A 16,991-nucleotide genomic window follows, 5' to 3' on the forward strand; every position below is an offset into this window, starting at 1 on the left:
AATTTTTCTTGCATGGAGGTTTTCAATGAATTTAGGGTAATTTGGGGGCGCCGAATCCGAATCTGGTGTTAGATTTTGCTCATCACATCATGTTTATGAGATATGAAAACTTTTTTTTAATTCACATTTTTTACATATTTAAGTTCACATTTTTTACATATTTAAGTTGTAAAATTTATTTTGAGTTTAAGCACCCATATATGGAATAATGTTTGCAATGGGAGGCAGCTAATCCTTAAAGAATGCTTTTCCAAAACTACTTTTGTGATTGCATCCTTTTTGGTCATTACAGTATTGACTGCAGTATACAAACACTAAATAAATGAAACATATTTGAAAAAGTACAATTTGGAGAATTTACTCATTACAAAGGCACCACTGAAAAGCTGATTTTTTTTTAATTAAGTGTTTTTCTGACAGAATTGAATTTCCGGATTTAAACTAAACAAATGCAAGAAAAGTAATACTGGCACTTTAAAACGATTTGTATAGTCCTGTAAAAATCCAAAGTATATCTTGGTACAAACAAAGGCAGTCACGTATCAAAAGTTTTCTTTTAGTAGCTGATCTCTTATGAACTGCATAGGGACATCTATCATCAAATCCCAGCAGTAATCTTCCATCATGTTGCTGTTCCATCGACCTTGGTAACGTTCTTCCTTCACTTTGATCTCGCCCTGCTCCTCATTTATGTCGCCAAGGTTCTCTGGAAACTCTCTCAGGCGGCTGTGCAAAAAGTGAACTTCAATGCTCATCCTACTCCCAAGTACGCGCAGGCTAGTGAGAATCTTCTGAACCATTTCTCTGTAATTGTCAGCTTTTTTATTCCAAGGAAGTTATGAACTACATCAGCAAATGCATTCCAAGCTCGAGCCTCTGCCCTCTATGGTGGCCATGGTAGTCACTAAGTGCTAGTTCTTGAGCAACAATCTATTCTGAAGCCTATCAAATATCCCTGCTTTTTTTCTTATAGCTAAGGCCGGGAAATTTTGAGCATATGTAGCCAAAACAGTACAGAACGATCCAGTGCTTTGACAAACTGCTTCGTTAGTCCAAGTTTGATGTGCAATGGCGGGCGGTAGTGTGATCATTTTTCGATCAACCAACGTGTTGTTTATGATATTCTTATCTCCATGTTTTATCGTACTTCTAGGTGAACATTCTTTTCTACCCAATGTTCTTCGTTGGCTCAACTATCCCAGTAGCATAAAAAGCAAGGATACTTGGTGTGACCGTGATGTAATAGAAAATTCAATATTTTAAGATTCATGCTGATCAACCACTGGTGATTGCAGTATGTCAATCTTTCTAACACAACCTTGATGTTGACAAAATGTCTTTCAAGTAGACAGAGTGTCCTATAAGTATGGATCCATACAATTGTTCCTATTATGGAGCGAGGCTTCTTTTCAAGCTATCAATAAAAAGTCTCGTCACTTGAATGATATGCAAGTAAACCGTTAGAAAGAAGGGCCCCTCAACATCTGTGCAGTAAACAAGTTAGCCGTGTGAGTGGAAGTACCTTTTCAATTTGGCCTCTCTGTCCCGATAAATGAAGCGCATGTACCAATATTGAGAAGATGTTTCTCCTGTAGCCTGGAAGCCTTTGAAGCTGCTTTTGTGCGTGATTGTGTGGTGTCAAACTCGTAAGTGAATGAGCAGTTTTTACATAACTCATCAATATGGAACATGCATATTGCAAGAAAATGTGATGTGAATGTGATAGAGGAAATCTGAGCTCAGATTCGGATTCAGTACCCCAAAATTACTCTAAATTAGTTTTTAAAGTCCATGCAAGAAAATACATTTTTTGTTGTTGACCAGTGTTATATTATTTGTTGCTAACTTATAAGTTTATTGTTAAGTTGTTTTTCGTGTTGCTAGGTGATGAATGGAGACATTGAAGATCCTTATTCGTGTGGAGACACAGAAAGTGATGTTGGGAGGGTGGATGCTGATGCCATTTATAAAGAGAAGAAAAGACACCGACAGCAGACAACTCCTCATGAAAAGCGCCATACGTCTCCTCCGCATGATGATAGTTCCAGCAGCAGTGAGACTTCTTCATCTGAGGAGAGCGATTCTGATTATCAACCGAAACGGAAATCGCACGAGAAACATCGGAAGCAAGATTATGAGAGTGATTCTGATGACGAGATCAAAGTCGCGTTTCATCACAGCGATGATGACAAAGCTTCATCTGATGATGAGGAAGAGGATTACAACTCGGAAGCAACGGATGACCATCCTCCTTCATACTCTTCAGTAAAACGAACGGCCTCATTAAAAAAAGCTGAGAGGAATCTTAATCGCATCAAGCGTGCTGAGCCTCAACGTTCCAAACCTTCACCGGAACGTGAAAGCTCTAGTGGTGAAAGTAGTCAAGGAAAACATCGTTCTAAACGTTTGTCCTCCTCAACAAGACCGAGCAAGGAATACGATCCTCCAAAGCGATCAGCCACACTTCCAAAATCCATGAAGGAACCCGGCAAGAAGATGTCGACCGCAAAACGATCCCATACACTCAAAACATCCGGGAGCAACACACCAGCGCGTTCCAAGACACAAGCCACTCCGTCGGAGTACGTCGACATGAAGCCAGTCAAGACGAAAGAAAAACCACTACGAAGTGCATCGTCTTCAACTAAGGATAGAAACAAATCGAAAACTTCCCATCCTAAGCATGCAGCGAATGCAACTGAAGTTGATGGACCAAAGCGGCCTAAAGAGACCAAGGACTCGATTGATGATTTGGTTAATGGATCTAATGCAGAGATATACATCCCACTTCCCGATAAACCTGCAAAAGCTCCAAAGTCTGAAGAAAAACGCTCTAAGTCAAAACCGTCGACAAAAAAGCACTCAACACACTCCACTAAATCTGCCCCTGTATCACCGACAAAGTCAGTTTCTTCTCCGGCAGTGCGATGCGATGGAGCTGCGCAAACCGATGTCACTGGAACTTTGTCAAAAAGAAAAAAGCCTGAAAAAGACGTACCAGCCGACCAATCACAGCAGGCCAAGTCAGCTGTTGATTTTATCGCAGCAATGATGCAGTCTCTTGGGGCTCAGTCGTTGGGTGCTCAGCAACAGCAACAACAAAGTAATCCATCTTACCCCCCTTTTAACTCCAACAACATTAATGCATTCCATCAGTTCATGCAGAATAACCCCCCAAATACCCAAACTTCTTTTCCTCCTTTGCCACCTCATCTTGTTCATCAGTTATACATGTCATGGTTGGGAGCTTACTATGCTGGAGCTACTGGGACTTGGCCCCCGCCTGCCCCTCCAGCATTTATGTTACCCCCCACATCAAATCCTTCATCGGGAAGCCAGATGCCCCCATTTGATATATCTTCTTTTGTAAATCCTGCAAACCAACCGAATTACTCGAGGTTTGAAGGACAAGAGGCTCATCACCCTTCAGATAGGAAAGATGATCGAGATCAGTATTTTGATAACTATTATCCTTCGTCTACTCAACCTGGTAATTTCTCCAGTAACTATAATGATGGGGAGTCTACTAAATATCCTTATCCTTCCCATTCTGAACAAAGCCGTGATATTGGGGAGACATCGCAAAACTACAATAACTACGAAAATCCTGCGTTCGGTGATTCCCATCAGTCTAATCCTGAACCACCTCGTGGTCAGAACAATTTTTCAAACTCATGCCATGAAAACGGACATCGTAGCTCTTCCATTGTTCTCACAGACACGGACACATCATCCGTGGTGAGCAAGAAAAGCGAGGTGGCAGTGACATCCAATCCTAAAGGAGGCGTTATGGTTTACATGCGAAGCCAATCGAACAGTCGGACCAACAGCACTGGTGGGATGTACGACAGTCGTGACAGTCTTAATGTCAGTGACGCTCCTCGTTCTATTGCCAGTACTCCACTTACAAGTGATCGAGGAAGTCTTCCATCCCTTACAATCGGAGAAAACCGGAAGAAGAGTTCACGAGCAAAGAAAGGCTCTGAAAAGAACAAAGCAACATCAACTAAAGCAAAAAACGAGGGAAGCTCCAGGAAGGCGGCAAGGGCAGGTGAGCGTGTGGCGCATGATAATACCAATCCGGATTACAGCCATTCCACTAATCATCCAAATCATCGCTCTTCTGACGATGTTACATTGCATGCCGATACTGCCTTGCTGGAGCTAAGTCCGCGTGACCCTTCTACTTCCAAACCAGTTAAAGTTTCTGCAAAGCCCGAGAAATCTAACTCGGGAAGTACTGCGAGTCGTGGAAGCTCACACAGCCTTGACACAAGTACAACGTCAAGGGATGGAGTTCCAAATGTTTCACAAGAAGAAATTATTCTTTCGCTACGCCGTGCTCCGCTGGCAACGATAGAAGATGATGCAGATGAATTTTTTTCAGAATCGCAAGCATCAAGTATCTTATCTCTCAACATCACTGGAGATGGAAAAGAGCCTGCGAAATCAGTTGATGAACCCCCAAAGCCCGTTTCTACATCTGTTCTTTCAGGACATGATGGAGCAATCCCTTCCGATCCACAACTCTCTGAAGGTTCCTCAAATGGTCGTGATAATGGTTCCTCAAGTGATTCTTCTGACTCGAGTATAATGCTTGAGATGCATGCCATCACTCCTGTGGAGTCAGATGCAAGCGAGAAAGAGGAGAGTGATGTTGACAATGCTGATGAAGAGTTTCCTTCACCACCACCTGAAGATCACATAGTGGCTGATACATCTCTTTCAATAACAAACCCTAATGAGAAAGCATCCTCCTCCAAACCCGCACAACCAGACTCTCCATCACCTCATGAAATCTCCCCTCCTCCCTCCTATCCCCCTCCTTCTTATTCTCCTCCTCACTTTGAAGTTCCTCTCATTGATCACTCAGATGGTGATGAATCTCACACTTCTTCTGAAGACGAAAAAGCCAAACCTAATGAGGAAACGGATGTTGCTCACAATGGAGCTGGACCCTCTGATGGCTCTTCTATATCTGAGGGTGAATCTTTTTTCTCTTACGCTGTTCAGCACTTTTTTATGCAAAGTTGATGTTTTCATTGTTGACTCGACGCCACCTGTCAGAGCATCAACATACAAATGTGGACTTTATTTTTTTTTCTTTTCAACTGCAATCTAACGTGCAGTTTGTTTCGTCATTGTTTGCTCGTTTTTTGGTTTCCCAATGAAAAAGTGTCAAGCTTGATACACACCAAAGTAGCAGTTTCATTGTGCTGCACTGCGTTTCAAATCGAGAAAATGCAGTTAAAACTCTTGCATGGTCATTGGTCAATCATTGCTGACGCATTTACGTGGTTTTGAGTTGGCTGCTTCATTGAATTTCTAGCATTGTTTTTCAGCACTGTGACATCCTATAATGAAAATCCTTGATGCAGCATTAATTAATCATTAAAAACTAAAACTGTATTGTACTTTTTTTTTGGAACATTTCAAACATAAAAATTAAGTTTAAATTTCTCTGAATTAAAAAAAGACAAATCCAAACGCATTATTGCTTCTGCTGTAATTGCGAAACAGAAAATTCCCATTACTCAATTACTCATACTCTTCTGATTTCTATTGAGGCTACAAATCACTTTGTGATGTAACCGCTTACTTTCTATGACGCAGGGTCGAATGATGATAATCCCAGTGACAGCAGCTACGATGCTGACACCAGTAAGGATGACTCATCGCAAGGCAAGGTGCTGCGCAACAATCTCGTCCAAGAAATCGACGGTGACTTTGTAGTCCAGGTACGTCACAACAAAATGACGACGCCGTACGACTGTAGAGAGCGAACTAGATTGAAATACTGGGAATGTTTGCATAGAAGTTGGGTCTGTTGATTGAAAATCATCCGACGAGTTGAGTCTCCTAGTCTACTACTTACCGTCACCATTTTTATGATGCGACGTCTCGAATAATAATTTTTATGTAAGAAAATCAAATCAAGATATAAGATCCACCTTGTTTTAATGAAGTAATTTTTGTTATGAACTTTCATGGTGTTTGGGCTTTCACACGGCGACGTTTGTAATTATCTGACAGGCACCCCAGTTCGACTATTACAACTCCCTCCCATCAACCGACGAATGGAAAGACGAAAAATACAAGAGATTTGTTGAAATCTACAAAGTGCCGCCTAAGATGTCCGACATCGACATTACGCAATATCTCACCAAATACAGGTTGGTCCTGCTGCACCCTGAGGTTGCTGCACAATTCTTGTCAATTTGTGCTACTTTTCTACTACTTTTATAGAAACAATCGTTTAAAAATTACCGACTCACCTCTCAGGGGATTGCGCTTGTCTCGCGTGGACTCCACCCATGCCTTGAGCATTCTACCGACGCAAGAAGGCGCAGCGGAGCTACTGAAGGAAGCCTTTCCAGTGTTTAACACCCGACCCTTGAGCGAGGCCACTCAGCCAACTAAGAGCAAAGCGAAGTCGAAGCTGGAAGACGATGGTAAGGTTATATGACATCAGCATCACGTGATTTGAAATTTTGACAGCACCTAAACCGATGTTAGTTGCACTGTAGACTTGTAGTTCGAAACGAAACCTCACAATCTCACCCATTTATTTTTAAGAGAATACTTGACGAATAATTTAGATTTTGCTTGTTGTAGAAATTATGCAGAGTAAGCGCGTTTTTAGTTTAACCAAGTTGTAAGAAAGAGAAAGACGTAAACAGGTTTTTCTTGATTACAAAAAATACCAACAGTTAGACCTACTCGGCCATTCTTCAGGAAATCGCTTTTAGAATGCGGGTGATGCCGAATCTATTTAACAAAGCTAAAAAATTTACTGTTCGGTCGTTCTGGTCGATAAAACTCTCAACAAGTCGTCAATTTAGCATCACTGAGCGTTTAAATCACCATCAATATTTGAGGTATTATCCATTAAAAATGGAATATTGAGCTTGTGTGTATCCTTTCAGCTTTTGAAGCTGTCCGAGCAACCAGGCCCAAGACCGACCCCGCTGTAGCGAAACGAATGATTGCTGCCTCGTTGGGGGGAAAGAAGAAAGGCCCAACTGAAGATAAGCGCCCAAATGGGGCGGCTAGAACCAACAATTAATGAGGTAATGCAAAGATGGCGGTCGACTTTCTTTTGAACGGTTTCATTGTTTAGGGTTTTTAAAAATTTATGCGTTGTAACTAGGTGGCAAATATTTGCTTTGTTGAAGTTTAAACTGAATCTTGAATCATGTCTGATGCTTATTTCATTGCAACATTTATTCCTTTTTTTTAGCTCAAGCCTTGACATTCTTTTCGAACAAATTGTGGAAAAATGACACGAACAAAAGATAAAGTCTCTTTGTCGCTGGCCTTGCTGTGACGTCCTTTTTTCTGGCATCGAACAAAGGCATCACCAAGCTTTATTATTGCGTCATATCGCGTGAGCGGTACTTGTAATTTTCCTTGTATTAATATGACATGGTACGCTTTTGCTTTTGTGTTTAATAATTACGGTTGCTGTAGTTATGGTGCTTTTGCTTTCAGTTATTTGTACATCGTTTATTTTCGCGACAACGTTGCAAAATACTTGCTTATTTTATATTTTACCCATAACTGGTGGCTTAGAATGAAATTCTTTTGGCGCTAGCTTGATGACGTCATATAATCTGCTCGTTGCTGCAGACGACTTGTTAATTTTGTAAATTGTGTCATGCGATGATGATGATGATAATAGCCAATCCTGCTGTCTTGGCACCAGATTTCCCGAATTTCCGCGTATTTCACTCATGATTTTGAACAGCAAAGGCAACGCTTAGTTAATCCTGAACAAAAATCATCAATTATTTTGTCACTCTCAGCTTTTCAATGCGTTCTCGGCAGTCCCCAAAACTAGCTTTCTTGCATTGGCTCATTGTCTAGTTCCATGTGATGCTTTAAATCGATGAAAGGCACTAATTTTGCCAACATGATGTTGCTTTGGATTGTGCTCACTAAGCATTTACTGTATTTCGCGTAGGCATTTGATTTTCTACAGTATTTTGAAATGGCAAAAGTTTCGCGTTAGTACTTAAATGTTAAAAATTATGTAATGTAATTTTTTTTCAATCCACTTAAAACCAAGTTTTCACTTTCACTTTGTACATAAGGTGCTGCACAGCATTACGTCACGCTGATTTGCGATGTGACGTCACATTGATCTGATAGATGACGTCATGACAGATGAGATGACGTACTAGATCGAAAGTCGACTCGCTGTGGTCTTATAAATAAACCAAATTACATTTGCCTTTCGTGTGTTTCTTTGGCTCAAAATGCTTCGTAGGTACAAACTTGACTGGAAAATTTGGTACCCCATGCTTTTTTGTAGGAAAGCGTTGGGACAGAGCTTCCCAATCTTTTTTGATGCGTTTCTCCTTTCGTTGATTTTGGAACTTTTATCCTTCTTCCATTATGTTGGGAAGAATGGCTGAAGTAGTGAAGCGTTGTTTTTAGGATTGTAGGCCGAACATCCGTCCTAATCCCTCGCTGTAGTTGCGTCGTTACATTTTTTAGTTCAGTTTGTTTTTATTTCTAATCATCTGAGAGAAAGAGAGAGAGAAAACTTTTATTGAAAACTAATGTCTGTTGTGAGAATAGTGTGGTACAACTCACAGTTGGGCTGCACCGGGGAGTAGTAAAGAGCGTTGGCTCCACTCAAAAGCGCTGTTTTGCGTGGGGAGTAGGCCTCACTGCGTCATGACAAGGCTTTGCTTGAAGATGGACACGAAACCAGGAGCAGATCACACAATTTGTTTTAGGGAGAGTGGCGACTTTAGCAACGTATAGTGATGTGTGGTTCTATATTAATCTAGTCTTGCAAATGGAGTAACTTATACAAAAATAAAGTTAATTTTCTGTGGTCACCCCCCTCTCTCCTTGAACGCCATTGCACGAGACTGCCTTCCTGTCTACGCAACCAACATTAGTTGACCCCCACGTAAACAGTTGCATGAAACATAACTAGTATTTTTTCACATGGATGTAAGGAAAAACACTTTTATTGACAAATTGGACAAGCTTCTTGAAATGTCGTTGTGTATTATCAGCTTGTTTGTATTTGTAGAGACTCGTGTCAATGGGGAACTCACATTTGATGTAGGCTATTTGTCTTAGAAAGGCCACATTTCCAAAAGAACTGAACTTTGCCCGTTGTGTCCGTCAAGTAGGCTGTTCAGAGCAAATACTGGTGACACCAGTGAGGAATACCATCACGGCTCCATTTACGTTCCTTGCATGGACTCTTTAATCTAGTCTCTGAAAAGCCGCTTCTCAGAGACGAACATGCCGGCGTTCATGTCATACCGACTGCATCCAACGCAGATGGAGAAAATTGACCGTTCAGACTACAAAGCCCTGGTCCAAACCATACACCAATTCTACAACTTTGACAATTTTCAGCAGGCCGCCATGTCGTGGTAGGATAAAAGGAAAATTTTCTCAGTCCGAAGACCAGGAAGAATTGGAATTTGTGGACTTGGTGAAAAACATGGAACTTTTTCCAGCTGTACGTCAAGCGATGATAACATTACTGACCCTCCCCGCCACTACTTGTACGGTAGAAAGATCATTCAGCACAATGAGGCGGGTCAAAACATGGCTCAGATCAACCATGTCTGACGACAGGCTATCCGGGCTGTGTATGATGAGTGTCCACAGAAGCCGAATAAACTCGGACAAAAATTCGTTCGTCCAAAAAGTCATCGAAAAATTCGCCAAAGTCCCACGTCGACTTCACTTTTTATTCAAGAACTGATTAACTAAACTGGTGGCTGATTGTTCTTTTCTGTATGATTCAATGTTACGAACAGCTTTATTGAATTCACGAAATACGAGATGATTTTATCTGAAACTGTGAATTATCCTTTTTCAGGTTTATGTGTGATAAAGCCAGTGCCCGCACTAGTAATGTGGTTCTGAGAGTACAGGAGCTCAAGTTGTCGAATTTTGCGATTACGGGTATTTCGTAGGTATCTTCGTAAATTAATAGAGGAAGTGGGATACTCCCGAAGAAGGGTGATGATCACAATCGGAGAGCTTGACCAGCCAGTCATCACTCGTATCCCCTTCACCTCTCCACCCCCTTTTCGGAAAATTTCCTATTTTTGCATGTTCTCGCTTTTTCATTTTTTATCCAATTTTCCAGGGGGATTCAGCTGACCCCATTTGCCCCTATGTGCGGACACCCTTGCTCGTAGGGCCTACGGCATGTAAACTTTGTAGCAAGTGTTCATAAAAGTAAATCGTAGGCTCGTAGCAGTAGGCTAAGGTTGGTTTGGTTTTTGAATCTTTATCCTCGGACTGACAAAGCCTTGATTGGTTGTTCCTGGTAGCTTCGCATACTTGTAAAGGCTCAGCAGACTCTTTACACAGGGCCGGTTACCGAGATTGGCAGAGTGAAGTTTTCCGATTGTTGAAGTGTTGTTGCCGGGGAATTATTCCATTCACTAGGTGCCGCTGAATGGAGAGCAGTCCTGAAAGTGTGTTGCTCAAGCACACACCCCGAGAGTCGAACTTACGCCGCGTGATCTTGAGCCGGGAGCGTAACTACTGAGCTAACGGGGCGGACGATTATGTTAGCCATCGTTCATTGTTGCGCTTGTTAATTCAATGCTGTTTTCCGTCCTCTTATAATTTTCGATTGATGCCGTTTATTAATCAACTAATCAGCGTAAGCATGTTCCATGGTCAGTAGGCCTACTGTGCATCACCGCGTTGTACAGCAAACCCTATAGAATTCCCGAGGGAATTCTACAGTCTTATTTGTTAGTTTTGAGAAAACTGTGCTTGGTTTAAAATGATTGTTCTTTTTACGAAATCCGGGGACATAGTGAGTGACGGAATCTTATTTCATAGAAGAAGAGCATCTTATTTCCTGGTAGTTTGCAGTCTACAATATCGTTTTTGTCTCATCTTCAGTGTGAGTCAACAGTGACATCGCAGCATGTGTAGTCTACATTAACGTTGCTTTAGTAGCCTAATAAATAAAAACTTCTGCATGTTATCTCATTTCCTAGCCTTATGGTTTTAGTGCCTCATGTCAACTTCAGCATTGTGCTTCTATTAAGGTTATGAAGCTAGTTTGTGCACATTAGAGAGTAATTTTTGATATAGTATTTTTCCACTTTGAGCCTTTCAATTGCATGCAACTAAAACGAGTTTCGCATCCCGGAGTCTAGATATCTCTTTGTCAATATAGCCAATATTAAAAAAAAAAAAAAAAAAAAACTAACAAAATTTACTGTTTGCGATTGATGGTAAATTGTTGCCAATCATTCAGCTGATTTAAAAGAAAGTCATTCACAACTTTATGGATATGGCAGTTGACTTACTTTGATGTTTAATTGGTGCCCCTTGGTAATTTTGTTGCACGCTTTTTATAAAAATTGTATTCCATAAAGGTTTCATCAATTTCTTTCGGGAAGTGAAAACAAAAAGATGCTGACTCTATGAATGTTACAGTCGTTTGCCCTGTCTATTGGGGAATCTAGTTTTTTATGGTGCTATAAAGTATTCATATAATTTTTAATTGTACCTTACTATTCTCGCAAAAGTCGCGATAAAAGTTTCTCTCTCTCAGCAACCTTAAAGCACTTATAGCTCCATAGAAAGTAAAAATTAAAAAAAAAATGCAAAGCTGCATATGCTTGAAAGGTTGCTGATCTTTTTTTTTTTATTTGTAATCCTATATAAATCAGTTTGTATCTAGTGTGGATCTTTTTCTTGCATCATGTACCAATCTGACAGATGACTCCTTTTGTCACAATTTCTTTCGAAAAAGTTTTATTTTTTTGGCAACGCTTTCTTTGTATCCCAAAATTTTCGACTTTTTTTAAGACAATTTCGTAACTTGTTATTTTCTGGTTTCTCAACTCCTTCTTAGCTTGTCTGCAGTGTAGGAGTTTACTTGATATCTTGCTATTCTGAATTTAGATAATATTGAAAGGATAATTATTTGGGGTGCAATGTTTTGTAACTTTTTAGAATTGTGGAATAACTTATTGGCATGTGATGACTACGTAGTTTATTACAAGGTTGGGAGCGTTAGGCAAGTCTATGCTATCACATAAATTGATTCCGGATGGAATAACCAGAAGACTATGGCATTGCGAAATGTATCAAGTTTTTTAAATATAAGTAGGCGCTTGTGACATAAGTTTTTCAACTTTGCTGAGAGCTATGGTTAATTGGTTGGTACGAAACCATACCGTACTTTATAGGCAGTGGCTGTTTGACCGGCGCCTGTTTTTAAATCTGAAACATTATTTGACCGGTCATAACGTCACTATATAGGCATTTTTTTCTCTTTCAAAGCAAAAGACGAGAAGAGTGCCTATATAAGTTCTAAATTTAACACCCATGTTCAACTGATTCTGTGGCGCGTAGGATAAGTATCGGGCTGGTGCTCCAGAGGGAATGAGTTCGATACTACGCGGAAGCTTTTTTTTTTTTAATTTTTAACTAAATTTTGACCCGAAGTGACTCAATCGTTAGGCTGCTGCATTTTTGTGGTCAATTTTTAATTTGAGTAGCCTACAGCCCAATTTTTTATGTCTTAAAGTATGAGTAATAAAGTTGGAGTTTTTTAATTTTCTTGAATTTAAGAATTTCTCTGGATAATTTTCCGTTCGTCATAAGAGGATGTGACCGTGTTTGCCGAACAACGCAAAACTGTAATGCGTCGTTTGGCAAACACGGTCACATCTTCTTATGACGAACAGAAAATTACCCAGAGAAATTCTTAAATTCCAGAAAACTAAAAACTCTAACTTTATTACTCATAGTTGAAAAGACATAAAAAGGGCTGTAGGCTACTCAAATTAAAAATTAACCACAAAAATGCAGCAGCCTAACGATTGAGTCAATTCGGGTCAAAATTAAATTAAAAATAAAAGAACGCTTCCGCGTAGTATCGAACTCATTCCCTCTGGAGCACCAGCTCGATACATATCCTATGCGCCACCGAATCAGTTGTTTTTTGTTTGTTGTATCCGGGCTTACACCCGGTGGTTGAAGATTTAGATTAAGTGGACGGGAAGGCAAGGAAGCCAATCTTCGTGTCCACCTTCAGGCTTGCCTTTAAGTGTCCTGCCAAAGACACAGCCGCATGCTCTTGAGCGGTGTCGAACCGGCGCCCTTTCGATTGCCGTTTCAGGGCTCTCACCACTTGGCTATGCAGCCGATCAAATCAGTTGAACATGTTGTTGAATTTAGAACTTATATAGGCATATAGGCAACTTATATTCTCGTCTTTTGCTTTGAAAGAGAAAAAAAAATGCCTATATAGTGACGTCATGACCGGTCAAATAGTGTTTTAGATTCAAAGACCGGCGCCGGTCAAATAGCCACTGCCTACTATACATGGTACGGTACCTACCGTAGTTATAGCTGCTGAGGTATGGTCCGCTTGTCACTTGAACATGAAATTTGCTTTCAACGGCTTTTTATCAAATAAAAAGAGCTGGGTTAATAGCCTCATAACTGGTTATTTTTTGTGTCAAATTATGTAGCCGTCGTCAAGAATCCATATGAGCTCAGTTTGGCACAACTTGTAAGCCCTTTTATGCACACTTAGTTCAAAATTAAAGCAGCTGGTTAATGTATTTTTTTACTTCCTGTCAATTTTTGCACCATATTTTTAAGTGTACTATTTGTTAAGTGGTGGTGTCATAATGACTACCGGTACTCAGAGGTGGGCACCCGCTACTTTTAAAGTACCCGCTACTGCTACTTGGACCAAAATAGCATGCGCTACCCGCTACCAATTTACAAAAGTAGCGCACTACCGCTGCTCGGACCAAAGTAGCGCGCGCTACCGCTACTTCTTCCGCTACTTTTGTCTAAAATGACAGTAGGAAACACTCTTCAAGCCCCGAGTGACGCAAAAGTGACCTTGAAAACGAATGTTATCATTCGTTTACACTGTCATTTTAACGTCTTTATAGAAAACACATTCTAAGGGAAATTTATTGTTACGCATCTTTCAAAAACACGAGCATGTCAAAATGAGATTCACTAAGTCCTGCCCGCTTTGGCTTTAAGCACATCTTTTCCAACAGAGAAGAGTTTCTCCACCACAGCACTGGAAGGAATGGGGGTGTTGTATTTAATGAACAGATGTTTTAACTCGGTATTCGAAAAGCTCAAGGACTTGCTTCTGTCCGAAAAAAAAGGCGTCCACAATTGCTGTTTCCTTCTGCACTGACGTTTCATGGGATGGCTCCAATACAGCAAAAAATTCATCCTCGGAGTTGTGACTGGTGTTGATGTCACTCTTCTCGGTATCAACCTGGCTTAATGTCTCGCGCAACAGTCGAAATACATCTGTCTTGACTCTTACTCGCAGTGCGTCAGCATCATCCGTGGAAACGTAGGCTAGTGCATATATATATAGTAGCCATGACGTCTTGAAGGAGGGATGACGACATGATGCCGTAACGCATTTCATTTCGTTTCTTCACCTCTTCAAGGACTTTCGCTCTCAACTCCTCACAGGTCACAAGATCACTGATCTCGTCAACTTCTTTGTGCAAATTGTAATGGTTGGAAGCAAGACTCCGTAGTACGCTTTGGACTTGCTGATCACACGGAGATATTCGCCGAAGAAGTTGACTTCAGCTAGAAATAAATGAGCTGTTTAGAAATAAGATAAACTATGTTGTAACTTCTAAGTTTTAAGCAAAACAAAATTACCCTGTAATGATTTCTTTTAACAAAAACCATCGTGTAAGAAAATTTTATCAGCAACAAATATCTTAGCTAATCATTTGTCAAAAGTTTTACTTTAACCAATGCGATAAAACCTTATTTTTGGACATCTTAGCATAGGTGATGACTGATGAGGCAATGCTCACTGCATGTAGTCTATACGGTATTCTATAAACCATATATATACAACTTTATTTCGGCTATTATTAAAATTAAAATGAACATTATCGATTTCATACCTTGATCGCAGGATCTCAGCTCCACACCAGAAAACGAGATTCCCAAAAGATCAAAACTTTGCAACTAAACCAATTATATAGGCTATATAATATGAGTCTGCTACTATTCGGTGAGTCCGATTCGGTGAGTCCGATTCGGTGAGTCTGATTCAGTGAGTTCTTAACCACTAACCCTTAACCTTAAAACGGCAATGATAATTAGGCTACGGTACCCGATAATTTTAAAAAAAAAATGAAAAAATCCCCCGTTAAGGGATCGGACTCACCGAAACGGCCATTCCGATATAATATAACTGCTTGACCACGCCAGCGTTGCGAAAAAAACGAGTATTTTTTCACTTTAAATTAAAGTAGCGGGAGTGCAACTGATAAAAAGTAGCCTCCCGCTACCGCTACTTTGGAAAAAAATGGCGCCGCTACTCCAACTAAAAAGTAGCGCCGCTACCGCTACTTTTACCGAAAAAGTAGCGCCGCTACAAAAGTAGCGCGCTACTGCCCACCTCTGCCGGTACTGTAGCACCAACTTAAACCTTTATTTCATTTTAAAATTTTTTGACCGGTGTCAATTCCAACTACTATGGTTGGTATAAATGGTTTGGGAAACGTCTTGTAGTACAAAGAGTTTTTTTTTACTTGCATCAGTTTAATCGTACATATACGGTAGTAGTTAAAAACCAAATTGATCTAGAATTCAGTCACATGCAACTATTTATTGCCATATTGCATTTATTGTTGATAATTCCTGATCATGCTTATGATTGTAGGCTACAATTATAGGAGCTGGTGTACAACTCTCCGCCCTGGTAAAAAATACCATGACATCATAGACAGGAATCAACCAAACATATAGGGTGAAAGTACTTTATGTTTACTTTACTGTTCACACACTTCAACCCATTTGTCTTGGTCGATTCCTGTCTATGATGTCATGGTATCTTTTACCAGAGCGAAGACTTGTACACCGGCCCCGTTAACAGGCCTCTAAGCTCCCAGCGGGCATTGTGACAATGGCCTCTGAAACTACTGTGGCCATGCTTGGTTGCTGGCTTCGACAAGCCAACATTTCTCTACTCTGGATGTGTAACCTTTTTCGCTTCACTCGCATTTGCAACCTTTTTTACAAACAAGGTGAAGTCTCACACGCCGACAAGAAATATTGCTTATAAATGTTTTTCATAAAGTCTGGGTAATTGGGCATCAACCTATAAAAACTTAAAGACTAGCTCTACACCAACTTGGGAAGCAGTGTATTTAAATATAACTGCAAGTATGTTTCGGGCTGCCTTTGTTTACATTGTTCTTACCTGAGTGAACACAAAAACACGTTAACAGATTTTTTATTTTTGCTGGTGGGTACGAGAATTTGGTCACCAGGAAGAAGCTTTGGTAGGCCAAGCTTGGTCGCCGGAAAAATAAAGGAGATTAGAGACCTGCGGTAATATACCTTTCCTGCAACTTTTCAATTTGCTTTTGATTGCTGGACAAGTGGACATATTGACCAATTCTTTAACATAGCTGGAGTGAAACATTTTAACTTTTTCACATGGTTTATAAATCATTTTGATTATTTGTGTTGTTTGTTTTCAGCTTACCTGAAGATGATCTTGAAGATTAAAAATTAAAACGTTTTTTCAGCTGTATAAGGTTGAACTGACTTGTGTGAAAAATAAACTTATTTTTGATGTTTAATTGTAACTTTTTTGAATGAAGATTATTTTTAATGCTTTTTTCATTTGTAAGAAACAAGTTTCATTATTTAAGTTATAAAACTGTATTACAAATACAATTAAAAAAATTATTCTGGTAAATTTTTGTCTGAGCTGCAAAGGGGTTTTCCAAATGCAATTGCATGGAATGCACAACTGTTTGCTATAGTTCATGGTCATTGGTCAGAGATGGGCGTGATCTTGATCTTGAAGATCACTTTTTTTGGTGATCTTGATCTAAGATCACTTTTTTTTTGTGTGATCTTGATCTTGAAGAACAATAAGATCAAGATCACTTTAAAATTGAAGTTTACTTACTAGAAAAAGGCATTTTTTTAGAACTCATACTGTACAA

General features: G+C 40.0%; 1 protein-coding gene across 3 annotated transcripts in view; it reads left to right on the top strand.

The window, feature by feature from the left end:
* LOC145782139 (uncharacterized) overlaps positions 1–8,233 on the top strand; it is a 31,429-nt gene extending 23,196 nt beyond the window's left edge. Inside the window, exons 6-12 of one of the 3 annotated variants that reach the window (XM_082593906.1) lie at positions 1,885–4,051; positions 4,388–4,984; positions 5,614–5,738; positions 6,034–6,173; positions 6,283–6,452; positions 6,927–7,070; positions 7,241–8,233. In XM_082593906.1, the coding sequence (XP_082450032.1) occupies positions 1,885–4,051; positions 4,388–4,984; positions 5,614–5,738; positions 6,034–6,173; positions 6,283–6,452; positions 6,927–7,066 (3,339 nt within the window). In that variant the 3' untranslated portion in view covers positions 7,067–7,070; positions 7,241–8,233. Of the gene's footprint in view, positions 1–1,884; positions 4,985–5,613; positions 5,739–6,033; positions 6,174–6,282; positions 6,453–6,926; positions 7,071–7,240 lie in introns of all 3 variants that reach the window. The other 2 variants (XM_082593898.1, XM_082593912.1) reach the window with 2 other exon arrangements.
* Positions 8,234–16,991: the final 8,758 nt, after the last annotated feature.

This window comes from Aplidium turbinatum, chromosome 1, assembly GCF_918807975.1.
Source record: "Aplidium turbinatum chromosome 1, kaAplTurb1.1, whole genome shotgun sequence".
NCBI lineage: Eukaryota > Metazoa > Chordata > Ascidiacea > Aplousobranchia > Polyclinidae > Aplidium > Aplidium turbinatum.